Source organism: Peromyscus maniculatus, chromosome 18 (genome assembly GCF_049852395.1).
Source record: "Peromyscus maniculatus bairdii isolate BWxNUB_F1_BW_parent chromosome 18, HU_Pman_BW_mat_3.1, whole genome shotgun sequence".
Lineage (NCBI taxonomy): Eukaryota > Metazoa > Chordata > Mammalia > Rodentia > Cricetidae > Peromyscus > Peromyscus maniculatus.
In genome coordinates this window covers 927,957-948,089 of record NC_134869.1, presented here as the reverse complement: position 1 = coordinate 948,089, position 20,133 = coordinate 927,957, and the positions used below count along the sequence as shown (strand labels likewise).

The 20,133-nt window shown below is 38.4% G+C and overlaps 1 protein-coding gene across 1 annotated transcript; it reads left to right on the top strand.

The window, feature by feature from the left end:
* The first annotated feature begins 1,457 nt into the window (after positions 1 to 1,457).
* On the top strand, positions 1,458 to 18,893 carry LOC102908525 (uncharacterized). Its single transcript, XM_076554432.1, has 5 exons — positions 1,458 to 1,576; positions 11,916 to 11,951; positions 12,139 to 12,265; positions 12,469 to 12,526; positions 13,652 to 18,893. The coding sequence occupies exons 1-5, from the start codon at positions 1,574 to 1,576 to the stop codon at positions 15,243 to 15,245; spliced, it is 1,818 nt and encodes a 605-aa protein (XP_076410547.1). The 5' UTR covers positions 1,458 to 1,573; the 3' UTR covers positions 15,246 to 18,893.
* Positions 18,894 to 20,133: the final 1,240 nt, after the last annotated feature.

Genomic DNA, 20,133 nt, shown 5'->3' with positions numbered 1-20,133 from the left:
TTTGTTTTTGTTTTTTCTTTGAGACAGGGTTTCTCTGTGTAACTTTGGTGCATGTCCTGGATCTCACTCTGTAGACCCAGCTGGCCTCAAACTTACAGAGATCCACCTGGCTCTGCCTCGGGAGTGCTGGGATTAAAGGCGTGTGCCACCTTAAAGACCCATCTTTAAGCTGAATCATTTGAGGTGATGAGATCTACCTTTAGCTGCTTGGTGGCAGTGCATACCTTTAACCTCAGCACTCAGGAAGCTGAGCCAGTTGGATTTCTGAGTTTGAGGCCAGGTTTATCTATGGAATGAGTTCCAAGGATACACAGATAAACCCTGTATTGAAAATACCACCCCCCCTCTGCCCCCAATAAACAAGGAATAAGATCCACCTTTAGTCTGGATAGCAACTCTTGGTGGCAGCCTACGTACATAAAGGATATTAAAGGAGGAAGCTCTCTCTTTCTCTGCTTCTGCTAGCTCTGGCTACCAAGTTTATTCCTTTACTAGCATTAGAGCCAATTTCCTTAGAATTTTGGTGATATACTGAAGACCAGGTGAGATATCCAGCCTCATGGACTGAACAACTACTGGATTCTTCAAATTTCCATTGATAGGCAGCCATTGTTAGACTACCCAGACCACATCTTGTAAGACACTCTATGAAATCAACTTTCTACATACATGGAGAGATTCATTCTGTCAGTCCTGATCATGTAGAGAACCTTGAATAATACAGTTGCATCTTTTTTCACCTGCTCACTGAGTAAGATGTGCTGGTTGACAATGTTGCTCATTAACCACATTCTTCCTAACTCCATTATTCTCCAAGTTTTCAATTTTCCATGAAGTCTACTCTGTATTATTATTTAATTTGCCTACAGTTTGCTCTGGATTTCAGAAATTAAACTCCTGAAGCAATGGAGCCATCATCCAGCTTTCTGATGGGAAAAAGACCTATTATTTTGTTTGTGGTCTTGTTTCTGTCTTTTTTTTCCTGGTTTTCTGAAATCCCAATGAAAAGCAGGTAAAAAGTCCATTCAATTCACCTGACCTCAGTGTGAAGCCACCTAATAAACATCTCCTTTTGTGTGCTTAAATTTCTCTTTAGTTGTTAATATTCCGAATACCCTTCCACATGTGTGACAGGGAATCACTCCACCCCTCATAGCAGAGTGGGTTGTACAAGGTAGCTAGCCACATTGTGTCCAGGAAGAGGAAGGAGAAATGCCTATGGAGGACAGGAGCTAGCAGAATCTGCTATTAGAGCCAGGGACAGGTGCTATTGAAATAAATCTCTCCCAGTTCCGAAAACGTCTTGATCTGAGGTGGAACGCAGTCAGGAACCATTGTGCTGTGTCTTTAAGCACACTGTAACCCTATAGGAGGTGCGCTTGTCACTCAGGTTTCACTAGCCAATCAGGTCCTCCAGGCAATCAGCCAGTCAGAAGAGATGCAGGGTCCTTCCTGTCACAAGCTTCAGGCTTGGCTTTGAAGAGGAGCTGGGGCCAGTGTTTTTGTGTGCTGTGCTGTGTGTGCTGCTGCAGGAAGCTAAGCAGAGAGGTTGGGCAATCTGGAAAACCACAACATGGTGAGTGAAGGGCTGCTGTCCCCAGACTGGGAGGAGTGGTGATTTCAGTCATGGGAACCAGTTTGGTGGGTCCTCCCCTGGCTGGGTGGGAGCCAGTGTCCGGATGTAGAGTTCCACATGTTCTTGCATGGTACTTCATGGTCCAGCGTGGTTCTGCTCGTCCTGCCTGCTCCAGTGTGTTTCTGTGTGGTCCTGTACTGTCTTTGCAATTCCTGGGCCGGCTGGCAACCTGTGTCACTTCACTCTCTAGGCTGCTTGTGTGCAGATCATTGGGTGTGGGACTGAGCTTTGAAAGAACCTTGTTGACATCACTGTGCAATGCCGGCACCCTTAGTGCATAAGCATTTTCGCTATGGAGCACAAATTTGCTGAACTCAGAGAGACCTGGTCCTGTATCTAATATATCTCCCAGAAGTACTGCACTTTGAACTTTTCACATTTAGGCTTGGACTCCATCTGGAGTTATTTCTGTGGACCTTGTAAACAGTATCTCCTGTGTAAAGTAGCACTCCTCTGCCATACTGTGGTGGAGAAAAGTAGAATTGACGGTAGTAAAATTGATGGTGTAAGGGCTTACCAATTCTTTTTTTTTTTTGGTTTTTCGAGACAGGGTTTCTCTGTGTAGCTTTGCGCCTTTCCTGGAACTCACTTGGTAGCCCAGGCTGGCCTCGAACTCACAGAGATCCGCCTGGCTCTGCCTCCCGAGTGCTGGGATTAAAGGCGTGCGCCACCACCGCCCGGCAGGGCTTACCAATTCTTAAGAGACATTAATTTACAAGGTAGAATTTAGGAAAGGAAGGGCTGCATCACAAATATCCAAAGATAAGTATATGCTAACCATGCCAGTTAGAGATTAGTATGATAGGATGTAAATATTTGTTCTGCAGGGTTAACCAGCTACATTCCCATAACAAAGGAGACAACCCTGATTTACTACAAGCAGAAAAGCCCATCCTTCCATTAAAAAGCCAGCCTCTAAATGCTGCTCAAGGAACCATGACAGGGTCAGAACCAACATTAAGTAATGGTGTGCCATGAAGTTATACTAATTCTAGAACAGAGGCATCTCCAGTCTTTTTGAAAAGTGGTTTTTTTTGTTTGTTTGGTTTTGGGTTTTTTGTTTTTTGTTTTTTCAAGACAGGGTTTCTATGTGTAGCTTTAGTGCCTGTCCTGGATCTTGCTCTGTAGACCAGGCTGGCCTCAAACTCACAGAGATCCCCCTGCCTCTGCCTGGGATTAAAGACGTGTGCCACCACTGCCCGAAAAGTGTTTTTGAGTCAAGGTCTTCTATGTTGATTGAGATGGACTTGAACCCTGTCTGTAGCCCCACAGGGCATTGCCATTGTTATTCTCCTGACTAGCCACCCTAAATTCCTGGATGACACATCTGTGGCACCCCAGAGTTCTAAAATTACCTGTTTGAGTCACATAGTGGGCTGTGCATTGCAGAACAGGGAAAGGATTTGTGTGTGGAGCATGGCTTCTCCCTTCAGACCAAAAGAGGAGGAACAGTCTACTGTGTACACTGCAGGGGGAAACAGACTAGACAGCTAGATCATGACTGAACTTGAATGCAGTGAGCTTCAGGGTTATTCATTACAAAGGACTGATGGGGCAGGGTGAGCGGCTTTCTCTGTAATTTTCCTGTATGTATTAATTCCTTCCATGTGAATGAAAACAGACAGAATTGTTGGGTGTACAGTTCAGGAGACTAGCTTGAACTGCTAAGTATTCAGTTTCCAATTAGCGAACTCTCCTATGCAGATATGTACAATCCTGGTTGATACAGAGAAGTCAGCTCAGACGTTTGGGACAAAAACCAATGGCTGTAACTCTGTGTGTCATCTTACAACACTCAGTGACTAACATTTTACATAGGACAAAGTCATACAATCTCTTATTAATGGTATTCACTTTACTAGGGAGGTGCCGACTCCATTTCAAAGTCAGTATAGCTAAAGCCTCTTCCAATTATTTTTATCATTTTAAAACATCAATTATTGATATTATTTTAAAAATTCATTTTCTTTAAATACATTGCTGCTTTTTTCTATTTTTTAATGTTTCTCAGTTTAAGAATTTTATTCCATTTTTTCTTAAGTGTTGTTTATTTATCTATTTATTTATATCAGTTTAGAAGAGTGATTCTCAACCTTGATCATGCCTCCATGTGGGGGATCAAATGACTATATCACAATACTGGCCTAAGATGATTGGAAACCACAGATATCTATATGATTATTCATACCAGTAGCAAAAATATTGTTATAAAGAGGCAGTGAAAAAATTTTATAGTTGTGGGAATCTCTGCATCATGAGGAATTGTATTAAAGAATCACGCAGCATTAGGAAGGTTGAGAATCACTGGTTTAGATCAATGTCTCTTGTAGCTCAGGCTTGTCTCACACCATAAAATCGAGAATTGCTTTGAACAACCAATCCTGCCTCTGCTGCCCAGTACTGGAAAGACAGTTTTGAAACTTCTTCCAGAATGGAGCCTTGTCTGGTCTGTGGGAAGGAAAAATAGATTAGTGAGTGAATATCCTCCAACTTCTCAAGATTTTATTGTGAATCAACAGATGAATTGGGACCTTTGTAAGAATTGTGTTCACTGACTGTAGCATGAATCTTAAAAGGTCTTATTAATGAAAACAAACCTGGAGCCAGGTATTGGGGTGAACGCTGAAAGATCAGAGAAACAGAACCAGCCACAGCTAACTTTACCTTGCCAGGGGACAAAAGGAGATTTTGAACTGCAGAGGTTTATCAGGTGTGCATGGTGTTGTATGGGTGGATAGGGCAAAATCAACATCTTGGGCCATAATCCATGTGACAGGAAGCATTCCTAACTACTAAGAAGTCTTTGTTTCATCATTTGGGAGCTGATTGGTTGTCCAAAAGGAAGCCTGCTACATACCTTCAAATACTCTGTCTCAAACTGGTTCTTTCACTTTTCTTATTTATATGTCTATGCCAAGAAATGACTATGAGCTGCTGAGTCATTTTGGTATTTCTTCTATTTATATGATTTCAGTGAAGGCCACTTCATTTTGGATAACCAACAATTCTCCCTCTCAATATTCATTAGTTTCCTGTAGCACTTTTCCTAAGGAGAGGGTCTCACCAGATCCTTCCCCTGAACCTTGTAAATTAGAATGTGTACTGGCCATATTTTCTCCTTCACCTGACATCTTCTTGCAGGGCTCAGGGTCATTCTACCTTGCCAGTTGTGACTCTGGGTCCCGGCTCCTGTATGAATCCAGCTCTGGAGGTCCAGTTCTTCTCTTCCAGGTCCCTCTGGGTACAGTGGATGGGCTGCCCCGTTGTCTTCACTAACCCTGATCTTAAAGCAGCTCTCCAATTTAGCTGCCAAGCTCTCCCTATTCTGACACTTTTCCCCAAACTGAGGTCCTCACAGAATTCCAAGGTCCTCTGAGTCAGGCTAAAAATAATGTCTGGAAGGGTATTTCCAGGGAGGGAGAATGTCTTTGATCTTGTTGTGTGGGTGTGTCTGTGAGGGTCTTGCCTGGGGGTACATTTGAAGATTGCTGTGCTTGTGAGGAGAGGGCTGAAGGAATTTCTGCTCAGTTTGCCTGAGGGAGAGGGTGTGTTTAGTAGGTGATTTGCAGGCTTGGCCCAGGGAGGCAGGTAGGTGGGGCTGCAAAAGCTCACAGGCCCTGTGCACCAACCCAGCTGTTGTCTTGCCTATCTCAAATAGCTGTGGAGCTGGAGGAACTGTTCCTGGAGTCACCTGGCCTGATCACTTATAGCCCTGGAACTAGTCCCTGGAAACCCCCAGGACCTGGATCTAGCTGGACAAGGAGTCAATTTAGGCTAATGATTTAACCCAGAGGCTTGGAAGTCATAGTGCTCCTATTGAAGTTGTTAGGAGTAGCAGGATGCTGGGAACAGTTCAGGGAAGAGCTTGCAATGGTCATATACATGAGAAGCCAATACAGGCAAAGTGAGACAACAATCCACCTACCCTTTTTCAGGACCTTCCTGCCACCAGGTTGCCTTCTGATTCATTAGTCTCTATGCCACTCTCCAGATCCTTCTTTGAGTCCAAATGCCTTCCTTATACTTCCTTGTGCCCAGCTGCTTTACCGAGCATTCTATGGGGGCCACAATGCTTTCTGAGACTTCAGATACTGCTAGTCTTGAATGTTCCTGAGACTGCATGGGTGATCCTCATAGTTAAGCTCCTTGGTAAAACTGGAAATGTTATAAGGCAAACAAACTCATAACTGTTGTTTTGAGGCATTTGTTATTTTGTATTTTAAAATCTTGGTTTTTTTTAATATCAGAATTTTGGAGCTTATTGAAATTATAAATTACTGCTGTTCCTATAGATTTTGATTAGACGAGTCAGGATTAGACAATTGTTTTGAAACTCCCTCTTGTATAGAAAACTCATGTTTATAATAATGAGCCAATGGTATAGAGTAAAAAGTTTATTGGAATTTGTTTTATATATTCAATGTAAATTATTTTATATTTGTTTTATCTATTCCATATATTCAATATATATTGTTCATTAAACTATACAATATGAGTGTTAGGGTAGCTAGATCTTTGTAATGAGATCTTGTTTTAAACAACAGAGCAAAATTATATTCAACTTTATGAGTGTGTGTGTGTGTGTGTGTGTGTGTGTGTGTTATTGATAAAGGTCTTTCTATCATATTCACTATGAAGACCAAATTCAAGAGCATCTGCCTGGCTCTGCTATCATACTTGGTATATTCATTTCTGTGAATAATTTGACATGGACCAGTGACTGACACCAAAAATGACTTTAAGAGATATTGTCCTGAACATCCTCTGCAGAGGTTAAGCTGGGACACTTCAGTGCATTTTGGAAAACAATTTCAGGATGAATCAATACAAATCAGAGTTGGGCGTGGTGGTGGTGGTGGTGGTGGTGGTGGTGGTGGTGGTGGTGACGACGACACACACCTTTAATCCTAGCATCAGGAGGCAGATCCACGCAGATCTCTGTGAGTTTGAGGCCAGTCTAGTTTACAGAGTGAGATCTAGGACAAGCACCAGAACTACACAGAGAAACCCTATCTCGAAAAACAACCACCATCAACAACAAAAATTTTCCAGTTTTGTCTACATTTGGGATTACCAATATGAAATCAGTGAATCAGGTATAGGTGATACCAAGTGGCTGTTTCTCAATTAATCCAAAATTAATTAGGACTAATTTTCTCTTAGGTAGTTTTGATAAGGGTTTGTCTGTCTAATTGATTTCCTCAAAGAACTGACTCTGTGTTTCATTGACTCCCTGTATTTTTCATTGTTTCTATTTGGTGAATTTTAGCCCTTATTTGATACTTTCTTCCTGTCTACTGCTCTTGCGGATACCTATTGTTTTTGTTCTAGTGCTTTATGTGTGCTGTTAAGTTGCAAATATGAAGTCTTTTTCTTTTTTTATGTAGACACTCAGTTCTACATAGTTTCTTCATATGACCACTTTCATTGTGTCCTCTAAGTTTGAATATCTTGTATAATCATTTTCATTAAATTCTAGAAACTCTTTAATTTCCTTCTTTATTTCTGTCTTGACTCATTTTCTTTAGTAGAGTGTCATTCAGTTTTTATGAGTTTTAAGCTTTCTGTTTTTTTTTTTTTATAACCAGCTGTAATCCATGGTGGTCAGATAGGATGCAAGGAGTTCTTTCAATTTTCTTATATCTGTTGAGACTTGAATTATGTCCCAGTGTGTCATCAACTTTGGAAAAAATTCCATGTGGTGCTGAGAAGAAGGTGTATTCCTTTTCTTTGGGTGGAATGTTCTGTAGTATGTTGGTTCATATGGTTTATAAAATCCATTAACTCCCAATATTTCTCTATTTGGTTTCTGTCTGGATGACCTGTCCATTGTTGAGGGTAGGGTATTGAAATCTACCCCTATCAAACACTGTGTGAGAGTCAGTGTGTCATTTAACCTGTAAAAGTATTTCTTTTACAAAAGTGGCTGACCTTGTATTTTGGGCAAAGATATTAATAACTGAAATGTCATGTTGGTGGAGTTTTACCTTTGATGACTAAGGAATATTCTTCCCCATTGCTTTTGATTATTTTTTGTTTGAAGTTTATTTTGGCAGATAATAAAAGAGCTACACAAGCCTGCTTTTTAGTTCCAATTGCTTTAAATATGTTTTTCTCAGCATTCACCTTTAGGCAAGCTCTATCCTTGATGTTGAAGTATGTTTCTTTTATGGAGTAGAAGGATGGATATTGTTTTTGAATCCATACTGTTAATTTGTGTCTTCATTGGGGAATTGAGGCCATTGATATTGAGAGATATCAGGAATAATGATTATTAATACCTGTTATTTTGTTGTTGTTATTGTTGGTGATGATGGTATCTGTATGAGAGTATGTTAGTTTGTGTTTGTGTGTGTTGGTGCGTGTGTGTTTTTCTTCTTTTCATTTTGCTGATATAATATTATTCATTTACTGTGTTTTTATATTTGTAGTTAGCTTCCTTGGATTGGATTTTTTTCTTCTAGTACCTTATGGAGGACTGGATTTGTACATAGATATTGTATAAATTGTATCTTATTTTCTCCATTTATAGTGAAGAAAAGTTTCTGAATGTAATAATCTGGGATGGCATCTGTGGTTTCTTAGAGTCTGTGTCACATGCCCAAGCCCTTATGGCTTTTATAATCTCCATTGAGAAGTGAGGTGTAATTTTCATAGGTCTCCCTTTATATATTACTTGGTCTTTTGTCTTTGCATCTTTTAATATTCTTTCTTTGTTTTGAGTGTTTAGTGATTTGGTTTTTATGTGACAAGGGGACTTTTTTTCTGACCCAGTTTCTTGAGTGTTTTGCCTGCTTCTTTGTACCTTTATCAGCACCTACATTAACATAGGAAAATTTGTTATATGATTTTATTGAAAATATTTTTTGGATGTTTGAGCTGGGTTTTTTCTATTTCTTCTATTCCTATCATTCATAGGTTTCATCTTTGCATAATGTACAAGAATTCCTGGTAATTTTGTGTCAAGAAATTTTTATAGTTGACATTTTCTTTGATATAGCCAACTGTACTTCCTGTTTGTAGTCCTAAAATTTTCATTTCTGGAAATTCCTAAGTTTCTATTTTCTGTTATTGCTTCAGTTTCCATTTTCAGGTCTTAAACAATTTTATTTCTTTCCTTTAATGATTAGTTTGTTTTATCTTGGCTTTATTTGTTTATTGGTTTACTCCAATAGTTTGTGTTTTCCTAGCTTTCTTGGAGGAATTTATTGATTTTCTCCAATTGTTTGTTTGTTTGTGCTTTTGTGAATTTATTTAAGGTATTTATTCATTTTCTTTTTAAGTTCCTCTATCCTCTCCATATATTTGGTTTTGAGGGTTTTTTGTCTTATATTTCAACTATGTTAGATTATTCAGGGCCTGCTGTGGTAGGATAGCTGGGCTCTGATGGTGACATATTACCCTGGCTGTTATTAATTATGTTCCTATGCTAGGCATCAGGTTTGGGGTGATTATAGGTCTAGGTGCTGTTTTATGACTGCTGTTTTTATCTTTCTTAGATGGGAGTTTTGTTCCTGATTTTCTGTTTGTTCTCTTGAGTTTCAGAGTGTGTGTTGGCTGAGTGTTTCCTTTTTTCCTGGTTTTATTGGCTGGTGTGTTCAAGGGAGAATGCTTACTGGTGTTGGAAACTAGGGCAAGGGGAGATGAGGAGGAGATAACCTTAGGGATCTACAGGAGAAATGGAGAGTGGAGAGTGGAAGCTGCCTCTGGTGGTCTACTGCAGTGATGTGGCAACTGTTAAAATCAGGTCTAGGATAAGAGATAATGTAGTAGATCTGTGGATAGCCTAACTGGTCTTCTGGAAGATGTGACAATTAGTTGATTGGGGGTGCTGCCCCAGTTAGTTGGGTGCTTTGATATAGATATGAGATGGGAAGGACAGGGCTAGTGGGGATGGTCTTTGGAATCCATGGGAGTTATGAACATGTGGAGGAGAAGCTACATCTGAAGTTCTGTTGCAGCCCTAGGGACAGCCTTGAGTATTGGATATTGGGAAATAGAGATTGGGGAAGATCTATGGGTAGCCTACCTGATCCCATACCCAACATCTTAATACTGATTCATCAAGTCCCCAGGGTTCATTTATTTACTTCTTTCTTTATGTAGGTTTCTGTTATTAATCTGTGAAAGACTTAGTTTATTAGATAAAAAGTACTCTGTGGGCTGTGCATGACTCTCAGCAAATATTCTTCTTGGGGTTGACCTTAGTTCAGAAACCAACACTCAAGTTGAGAGGCTCATAACCACCTGATATTACAGATCCAGGGATCCAACACACTCTTTGGTGTGTCACTTGTACACACATAGAAAACCTTTCTCATACATACAAACAAACATACAGATAAAAATGAAGATATACTTATTTTAAAAACATGCTCGTGACTTATAAAACAATTAGAGGAAAACAGGTTGCTTTAGGTATATAATACAAATCATACAACATTGATTTAAAAATCTGTTATCTAGAATTTTGTTTGAAATTTTTTTCATTTCCTCAGTCTGATGCAGACTTACATCCAGTCATCAATCATAGAAACAAAAGGGTTTTTAAATGATCCTAACAGACATCCTTTTCTTTATCAAAACAGAATGAGATAATTATAGTAGTCAAAACCTTTTTCTACAATGTAGAAATATCAGGCTTCAAGTGAACCCATCCAATGTTGCTAGAACAGTCCTTCTCACTCAACCTATTTTCTATTATTGGCTAAGGAGAGAACTGGGGTGCACAGTGTGAGTGGTGGTCAGTGATTTTTTTTTATTTTGATGTTTATTAGAATCTTACAGTTCTTGTTCAAGAGACCATGTTAACTATGTAGGTCTCTCTTTGTGTCTCCTTTTATCAGTCACACCATCTAGGTTTTGTCAATTTTTTATTAGTTATAATTTGGTTATATTTTTTCTCTGCAAAATGATGGACCTCCACCTGTTTTTATTTTCTGAAAATTTACTGCATTATGTTATGAGTTCCTTGAGTTTGTTGGCTTGGGGACTTTCTGTGGAGAAACAGCATTAGTTTTCTCTTCTTGATCTTAGAAACTTGTTTCTCCTCATTTCTTGGCATACATATGTTTTCCAGTTGTTACTATCATCAATGTTTACATTGTTGCTGTTTAAGTTATTCACATTGTTGATACATTGGTTTTTGGTTTTTTAAACCTTCTCATATATTATTGTCTCTTTGTCCTAGTTACTTCCAGTTGTCAACATGAAAGAGCCTACAGTCATCTGTGGGAACCTCAGTTGAGGATGTGATCCATCAGAATGGCTGTTTGCTATGCCTTTGAGAGATTTTATTGATTGCTGATTGATGTGTGAAAGCCCTTCCAGTGAGGGTACAATATCCCTATGAGAGTTGACCTGGGCTGAATAAGAGAGCTAGCTGAGCATGAGACAATGTCCAAGTAACAGAGAAAGCTACTAAACAAAGGTTTAGTTAAATGATTTTTGTCTCTATTTACTAGCTTGAACTTCTTTTTTAAGATCCCGAAATGATGGATTGTGACCTGGAAGAATCAGCCAAATAAACCCATTCATTACCTGTGGTGCTTTTAGGTAGAGAATTCAATCACAACATGAAACAAGCAAGTTAGAACATAATATAGTACACCAAAAGTGATTTTGTTGCTGCAAAGGACAAGGGAATGATGACTTTAGGCAGAATGTTAAATATATCCATCCAGATTTGCATGCCTCAGACTCTCCCATGTAAGTACTGGCAATTAGGCCCACTTATATGCAAGATCAACAAGAGCTCTTAACTGCTGAGCTGTCTCTCTTGCACTGTGTTGATTATTTATGATCAACATTTATATTGCTATTGGTTTCATCTGTCTATTTGTAACTGTTTAAATGCATAGTTCCTTTTGGTAAGATTTACTAAGGTTACCATTTAAACTGAAGCAATTCAGATATCTAGAAAATAAATACAGAACTCAAGTGATTATGTAACTCTTTGTAGAAACTTCATTAAAAAAAACACCTCTGAGTTCTTCCTATCATTTTTATTTGATTGATTTTTGCAGAGGAGATAGGTTCTTAATTTTTACTTCTTGCTCTCTTAGAACTGATTGCATAGTATAGGTAAGCTTTCAACTCAGAGGCAGATATACCTTCCTCTTTTATCTTCATGCTGGGATTAAATGCATGAATCAATACACCCAGCTTGCTCATCCTTTTTTGTAGTTAGTATCTATTCATACAGTTTCTCTAACATGTAATCAGTACTGATGATGATTTATCTTGTCTCTCTATCTGTTAATATGTATTCTCTTGCAAGGTGATATCGCATTCAGAGCATTCAGGAATGATAAAGGTATGTGCCCTATTCAATTTCCTTCTAAAGTGGCTAAATGATTATATTATAATGTTTGTATCATAGAATAAGTGAAACACCAAAATTATATGACTATATTGTTAAAGTAGCCTGCATTGACAATGATGTCAGTATCATGTGTCTTGTTGTATGCATATGCATGACATTTATTTATGGCAAATTTTAGGATGCAGTGACTTATAATGATGTACATATCAACTTCACTCAGGAAGAGTGGGCTTTACTGGATCCTTCCCAGAAGAATCTCTACAAACATGTGATGGGGGAAACTTACAGAAACCTCACTGTTATAGGTAATACTGTAAATTTTCCTTCACATTTTAAAATAAGAGGACAACTAGTTCCTGGTTATAGATACTCTTCTGTAATTTGATTGAGTCTGAGGAAGAATGAGGTGAAGATATTAAGCATGGTTTTAAGGATAATTGAATGGAGTTACTTTAATTTTGCACAATGTCCAATAATATTTCATATATTTCCTGGTATAATATTCTAGGCTACAAGTGGGAAGATAATATTGAAGAGCACTGTCAAAGTTTTCAAAGACATGGAAGGTAATTTTCATGTGCAACCTGATACAAATGTTCCCCTGGAGATATTTTACTGTATCTGTAACTTTTAAATAATAGCATCAGTATAAATAATTACAGTTTAAAGTACATTGATGATCATTAGATGATTTCAATACCATATACCTCAATGGCAAGTGAATTGTGTTTTCATGTCATTCTTTCAAGAATGAAGACAAGGTATCAATGCCTTAACAGATATCACCATTTGAATCGTAGCTCCATCAGAGCTATGATGTAGAACCTACTATCCATTTAGTTTCCTACTATTTATATTACAAAAGTTATGCTCATTAAATATGTAATAAGATTATGTTCAAAACCTTTTAATAAGCAAATAGTGCATAGTAAAATATTGTTACTTGTATATTTGTTCTGACTTTGCTAAATTTAGTGAGAAGGGTAGTTAGAGTCAAGAGTTAAGAGGTGGTTGTTGTGTAGGAAACTTAATCCCTATACCACATGTTGATGAAATACAGAAAGTCCAACTCTAAATGAAATGTGGAAATGTTTTAGTTCTTATTCTTCCATTAATAGGTATATCATATGTCACTTTAAAAATATGAACATAGGGACATGGAAAGAAGCAATATGCATTTCTACATCTTAGAACAATTAGAATATATGTAGTAATCCCCATGTGTAGTAGACTTGTTGAATGTGAAAAAAAGTTACAAAAAATGATTTTTCAGCTTCATTGGTAATCCAGCAACAAACACACTGCAGTGAGTACCAGGATTGTGTAAATGCTTGTGTTTGTCCTGGTTCACTATAGAAATATAGCAGGACTCACAGTATAGGAAAATTTGTTAATGGAAGGAGTGAGATAAAGGTCTGAATTCATCGATTTCTCTTCAATGGTGTGAAAAACCTCATAGAGAAAACAGATGCCATCAATATGAGCCAGGTAATAAAGGATCTTACCATCACAAGAATCTTCAGATATGCAAAATAATTCTTAATGAAGGGGAAAATGTAAGTGTAAATAATGGGCTAAAATCTTAAGATTTTACATTTAGACCAAACTGAAAAATAAATACATATAGATATATAGATTCAACATTGTAATGAATGTGGTAAATCTTTTACATACACTAATTTTCCATGCAGGTATGAAAGAAGTCATACTACAGAGAAACCTTCTGAATGTACTCAATGTGTTAAAGCCTTTGAATGTCAGAGTCTTCTCCCAAAGCATGAAAAAACACATACTGGAGATACACCATACGAATGTAATCAATATGTTAAAGCCTTTGAATGTCCCAGTCATTCTCAAAGGCAGGAAATAAGACATACTGGAGAGAAACCCTGTAAAATTAATCTTTGTGGCAAAGTTTTTTTATGTCATAGTTATCTTAAATGGCATAAAAGAACACATACTGGAGAAAAACCCTATGAATGTAATCAGTGTGGTAAAGCCTTTATGCGTCACAGTCATCTTCAAAGGCACAAAAGAACACATACTGGAGAGAAACCCTATGAATGTAATCAGTGTGGTAAACCCTTTTCATGTCAGAGTTCTCTTCAAAAGCATAAAAGAACACATACTGGAGAGAAACCCTATGAATGTAATCAGTGCAGTAAAGCCTTTTCATGTCAGAGTTCTCTTCAAAGGCATAAAAGAACACATACTGGAGAGAAGCCCTATGAATGTAATCAGTGTGGCAAAGCCTTTTCATATCAGAATTATCTTCACAGTCATAAAAGAACACATACTGGAGAGAAACCCTATGAATGTAATCAGTGTGGTAAAGCCTTTACACAATACAATCATCTGAAAGTTCATAAAAGAACACACACTGGAGAGAAACCCTATGAATGTAATCAGTGTGGTAAAGCCTTTTCATGTCAGAGTTATTTTCAGATTCATAAAAGAAAGCATACTGGAGACAAAACCTATGAATGTAATCAGTGTGGTAAAGTTTTTATATGTCATAGTAATCTTCAAAGGCATAAAAGAACACATACTGGAGATAAACCCTATGAATGTAATCAGTGTGGTAAAGCCTTTTCATGTCAGAGTTATCTTCAAAGGCATAAAACCACACATACTGGAGAGAAACCCTATGAATGTAATCAGTGTGGCAAAGCCTTTTCATGTCAGAATTATCTTCACAGTCATAAAAAAACACATACTGGAGAGAAACCCTATGAATGTAATCAGTGTGGTAAAGCCTTTGCACAATACAGTCATCTGAAAATTCATAAAAGAACACATACTGGAGAGAAACCCTATGAATGTAATCAGTGTGGTAAAGCCTTTGCACAATACAGTCATCTTCAAAGTCATGAAAGAATACATATTGGAGAGAAACCCTATGAATGTAATCAGTGTGGTAAAGCCTTTTTATGTCAGAATTATCTTCAAAGGCATAAAAGAACACATACTGGAGAGAAACCCTATGAATGTAATCAGTGTGGCAAAGCCTTTTTATGTCAGAGTTATCTTCAAAGGCATAAAAGAACACATACTGGAGAGAAACCCTTTGAATGTAATCAGTGTGGTAAAGCCTTTTCATGTCAGAGTTATCTTCAAAGGCATAAAACCACACATACTGGAGAGAAACCCTATGAATGTAATCAGTGTGGTAAAGCCTTTTCATGTAAGAGTTATCTTCAAAGGCATAAAAGAACACATACTGGAGATAAACCCTATGAATGTAATCAGTGTGATAAAACCCTTGCAGAAGACAGTAATCTTTAAGTACATGCAAGAACACATACTGGAGAGAAACTCTATGAATGCAATCAATGTGGTAAAGTCTTTGGATGACAGTCAACTTCGCAGGCATGCAATTATATAAACTGGAGAGAAACCCATGAAAACACAGGCAACAGATAACACCACAGCAGTAAACCCCAAAGAAGAGAAGCACACATGTACTACCACCCAAAAATAACAGGAATGAACAAGCACTGGTCATTAATATTCCTTAATATCAATGGAATTAATTCACCTATAAAAAGACATAGGCTAACATAATGAATACAAAAGCAGGACCCATATTTCTGCTGCATACAAGAAACACCTCAAAATCAAACATAGACACTATCTAAGAATAAAAGGCTGGGAAAAGTCTTTCCAATCAAATGGTCTTAAGAAGCAAGTGGGTATAGCCATCCTAATATCCAGCAAAATAGATTTCAAACTAAAATTAATGAAAAGAGATCAAGAAAGGCATTACATACTCATCACAGGAAAGATCCACCAAGATGAAGTTTCAATTCTGAACATTTATGTCCCAAACACAAAGGCACCCACAAATGTAAAAGAAACATTACTAAAGCTTAAATCACAGAGAAAACCCCACACATTAATAGTGGGGGATCTCAACACCCCACTCTCACCAGTGGACAGTTCTGCTAAATCAAAACTTAACAGAGAAATAAAGGACTTAACTGATGTTATGACTCAAATGGACTTAATTGATATCCACAGAACATTCCATCCTAACAAAAAAGAATATACCTTCTTCTCAGCATCCCATGGAACCTTCTCTAAAATTGATCACATACTTGGCCACAAAGCACATCTCAACAGATACAAACAAATTGGAATAACCTGTGTTTTATCAGACCACCATGGTTTAAATTCAGATATCAACAACAACAAAAACTACAGAAAGCCTACAATCTCATGGAAACCGAATAATGCTCAGCTGAATCACCAATGGGTCAAGGAAGAAATAAAGAAAGAAATTTAAGACTTCCTAGAGATCAATAAAAATGAAGACACCACATACCCAAACTTATGGGACACTATTAAAGCAGTGCTAGGAGGGAAATTCATAGCACCAAATACCCACATAAAGAAGTTGGAGAAATCTCACACTAGTGACTTAACAGCACAACTGAAAGCTCTAGAACAAGAAGAAGCAAAGTCACCCAAGAAGAATAGATGCCAGAAAATAATCAAATTGAGAGCTGAAATCAATAAAATAGAAACAAAAGGAACAATACAAAGAATTAATGAAAGAGTTCGTTCTTTGAGAAAATCAACAAGATAGACACACCCTTATCCAAACTAACCAAAAGGCAGAGAGAGAGAGCATCCATATTAGCAAACTCAAAAATGAAAAGGGAGACATAACAACTAACACTGAGGAAATCCAGAAAATCATCAGGTCATATTTCAAAAACCTCTACTCCACAAAACTGGAAAATCTAAAAGAAATGGATAATTGTCTGGATAGGTACCACATACCTAAGTTAAATAGAGACCAGATAAACTATTTAAATAGTCCAATAATTCCAAAGGAAATAGAATCAGTCATTAAAAGTCTCCCTACCAAATGGGACCAGATGGTTTCAGGGCAGAATTCTACCACATCTTCAAAGAAGAGTTAATATCAATACTCTTTACATTGTTCCACACAATAGAAACACAAGGAACATTACCAAACTCCTATGAGGCTACGATTACCTTGATTCCCAAGCCAAACAAAGATGCAACAAAGAAAGAGAACTACAAACCAATCTCCCTCGTGAACATTGATGCAAAAATACTCAATAAAATATCGGCAAACAGATTCCGGATGTCAACATGTAGAAGGCTGCAAATAGATCCAAATCTTTCACTGTGCACAAAACTTAAGTCCAAATGGATCTAAGACCTCAACATAAATCCAGTTACTCTATTCCTGATAGAAGAGACAGTAGGAAGTAGTCTTGAACACATTGGCACAGGAGATCTCTTCTTAAATATAACACCAGTAGCATAGACACTAAGAGAAATAATCATTGGGACCTCTTGATACTTAGAAGCTTTTGTAGAGCAAAGGATACGGTCGACAAGACAAAGCGACAGCCTACAGTATGGGAAAAGATCTTCACCAAACCCACATCTGTGAGAGGGCTGATATCCAGAATATATAAGGAACTCAAGAAATTAGACATCAAAATGCTGAACAGTCCAATTATGAAATGGGCTACAGAGCTAAACCGAGAATTCTCAACAGAGGAAGCTCAAATAGCTGAAAGACATTGAAGGAATTGCTCAACATCTCTAATCATCAGGGAAATGGAAATCAAAATGACTCTGAGATACCACCTTACACCTGTCAGAATGGCTAAGATCAAAAACTCTGAAGACAGCTCATGCTGGAGAGGATGTGGAGCAAGGGGAACTCTCCTCCACTGTTGGTGAGAATGCAAGCTTGTACAGCCACTTTGGAAATCAATATGGCACTGTCTTAGAAAATTGGGAATCAATCTCTCCAAAGACCCAGCTATACCATTCTTGGGCATATACCCAAGGAATGCTCAATCATACCACAAGGGCACATGCTCAACTATGTTCATAGCAGCATTATTTGTAATCGCCAGAACCTGGAAACAACCTAGATGCCCTTCTACTGAGGAATGTATAAATAAAATGTTGTACATATATGTAATGGTGTACTACTCAGGAGAAAAAAATGACACTATGAGCTTTGCAGGCAAATGGATGGATCTAGAAAAAATCATCCTGAGTGATGTAACCCAGACTCAGAAAGACAAACATGGTATGTAATCACTCATAGGTGGATACTAGATGTAAAGCAAAGGATGACTAGACTGCAACTTACAACTCCAGGGAGGCTACCTAGTAAAGAGGACACTAAGAAAGACACAGAGATCACCCAATGACAGAGAAATGGATGAGATCTACATGAGCAAACTGGACATGAGGGACAGAAATGAAGGCCAATGGTTGGGGAAAAGAGAACTTGGGGAACGGGAGATCCCAGCTGGAGCAGAAACAGAGAGGGAGAACAAGGAAAGAGAGACTGTGATAAATGAGGACCCCATGGGAATAGGAAAAAGCAAAGTGCCAGAGAGGTCCCCTGAAATCCACAGATACCTCCACAATAGACTACTGGCAATGGTCGAGAGAAAGCCCAAAGTGACCTACTCTGGTTCTCAGATGGCCAAACACCCTAACTGTTGTGATAGACCTCTCATCCAATGACTGATGGAAGCATGGCCAGGCCCCAGGTGGAGCTCTGTGAGTCCAATCAGCAAGAAAGAGGAGGGATTGTATGAGCAAGAGATGTTGAGACCATGACTGGAAAAAGCACAGGGACAAATAGCCAAACTAATGGAAATACATGAACTATGAATTAATAGCTGAGGAGCCCCCAATTGGATCAGGCCCTCTGGATAAGTGAGACCATAAACTGTTTGGGAGACCCCCAGGCAATGGGACCAGGACCTGCCTTAGTGCATGAGCTGGTTTTTTGTAGCCTGGGGCCTATACAGGGACACTTTGCTCAGCCTGGGTGAAGGCAGCAGGGGACTGGACCTGCCTCGACTGAATCTACCAAGCTGAGCTGAATCCCTAGGGAAGTCCTTGCCCTGGAAAAGATAGGAATGGGGGGTGAATTGGGGGGAGCCGGGGTGGGGTGGGAGAAGGGAGGACAGGGGAATCTGTGGCTGATATGTAAAATTAAATTCAATTATAAAATTAAAATAACAATAAAAAATATAATTGTGTATCAAGTTGACAATCGGTACAGTTGTGATAGCTATTTTTGGTTGCCAAATTTAATACATCTGGAATTAACGAAAACTCAAAATTGGAGGGGTATGCCTATGAGGTGTTTTTGCTTAATTTTAAGAGAGAAGATCCACGAATAATCCTGATGTTTGCGTTAGGAAGACATTTTTTAATCTGGATAATAATGAGGGAAAAAACACCTTTAACTCAGATATCTTGAGCCCTAAAACCCCACCTTTAATCTCAGCCAGGCCTTGTGCTGGAAGCTTATACACAGAAATGGAAGAAGCGAGCTTTTACTTTTTAGCTGCTTGCTCTCACCTTGCTAGCAAGTCCATTCCTTCACTGGCATTGGAGCCAACTTCTTTGGAATTCCAGACTATACTACTGATGGGCTGAGACTTCAAGCATAGTGTACTTGGACTTTGTCATCATAGCCATCCAAGGTTCAATTAGCTGGACTACAGCCTGTAAATCATTCTAAAATGTAGCCTCTAGTATATGTAGAAATTCATTCTATAAGTTGTTACCCCAAAGAACCCTAACCAATACACCAAAGAGGTATATGACTTTTGGAGAAGTTTGGGCCTCACAACAGCCATATCTCAGTTCTAAATTCCACATGGTCACATTCCCTTAACCTGTTTTTTAGGTGATGCTTTGATGCTGGCCTACAAGGTGTCTATAGCTTCTGGGTAAGAAAGTAAAATAACACAAGTCTGAAATTTCTCCAATGGAACACACAGTAATCTAATTAAATGAGTAATTATATGAGATGGAGAGGTTCTAGCTTAAGTGAGGAATGAAAAACAAGATGTCTTAGCTTCTGTGGGTCAAGACCTGGCACACACACACACACACACACACACACACACACACACACACACACACACACCCTACCATCCACATGAAGATCAGAGAGTATGTTCTTTTTACGCCTGATGTGACAGCTCCAGTTTGGAGACCCACAGGATAAATTCCTTTACACATCAAATCTCTGCCTCACTCTCAGTCTCAGAAGTCAGATTTATTCCAGAGGAACTTCACCAGAGTAAATCAGTCTCTGGAAGAACTTTCTCAATATAATCTGTGATCTGCTGTGGTAACAGAGCAG

Bases quoted from the DNA above. Each gene is read 5' to 3' on its own strand.
- LOC102908525 (XM_076554432.1), top strand. The intron at 12,266-12,468 runs GTAATACTGTAA...ATAATATTCTAG, and splicing joins CAGAAACCTCACTGTTATAG to GCTACAAGTGGGAAGATAAT. The intron at 12,527-13,651 runs GTAATTTTCATG...TTTTCCATGCAG, and splicing joins AGTTTTCAAAGACATGGAAG to GTATGAAAGAAGTCATACTA.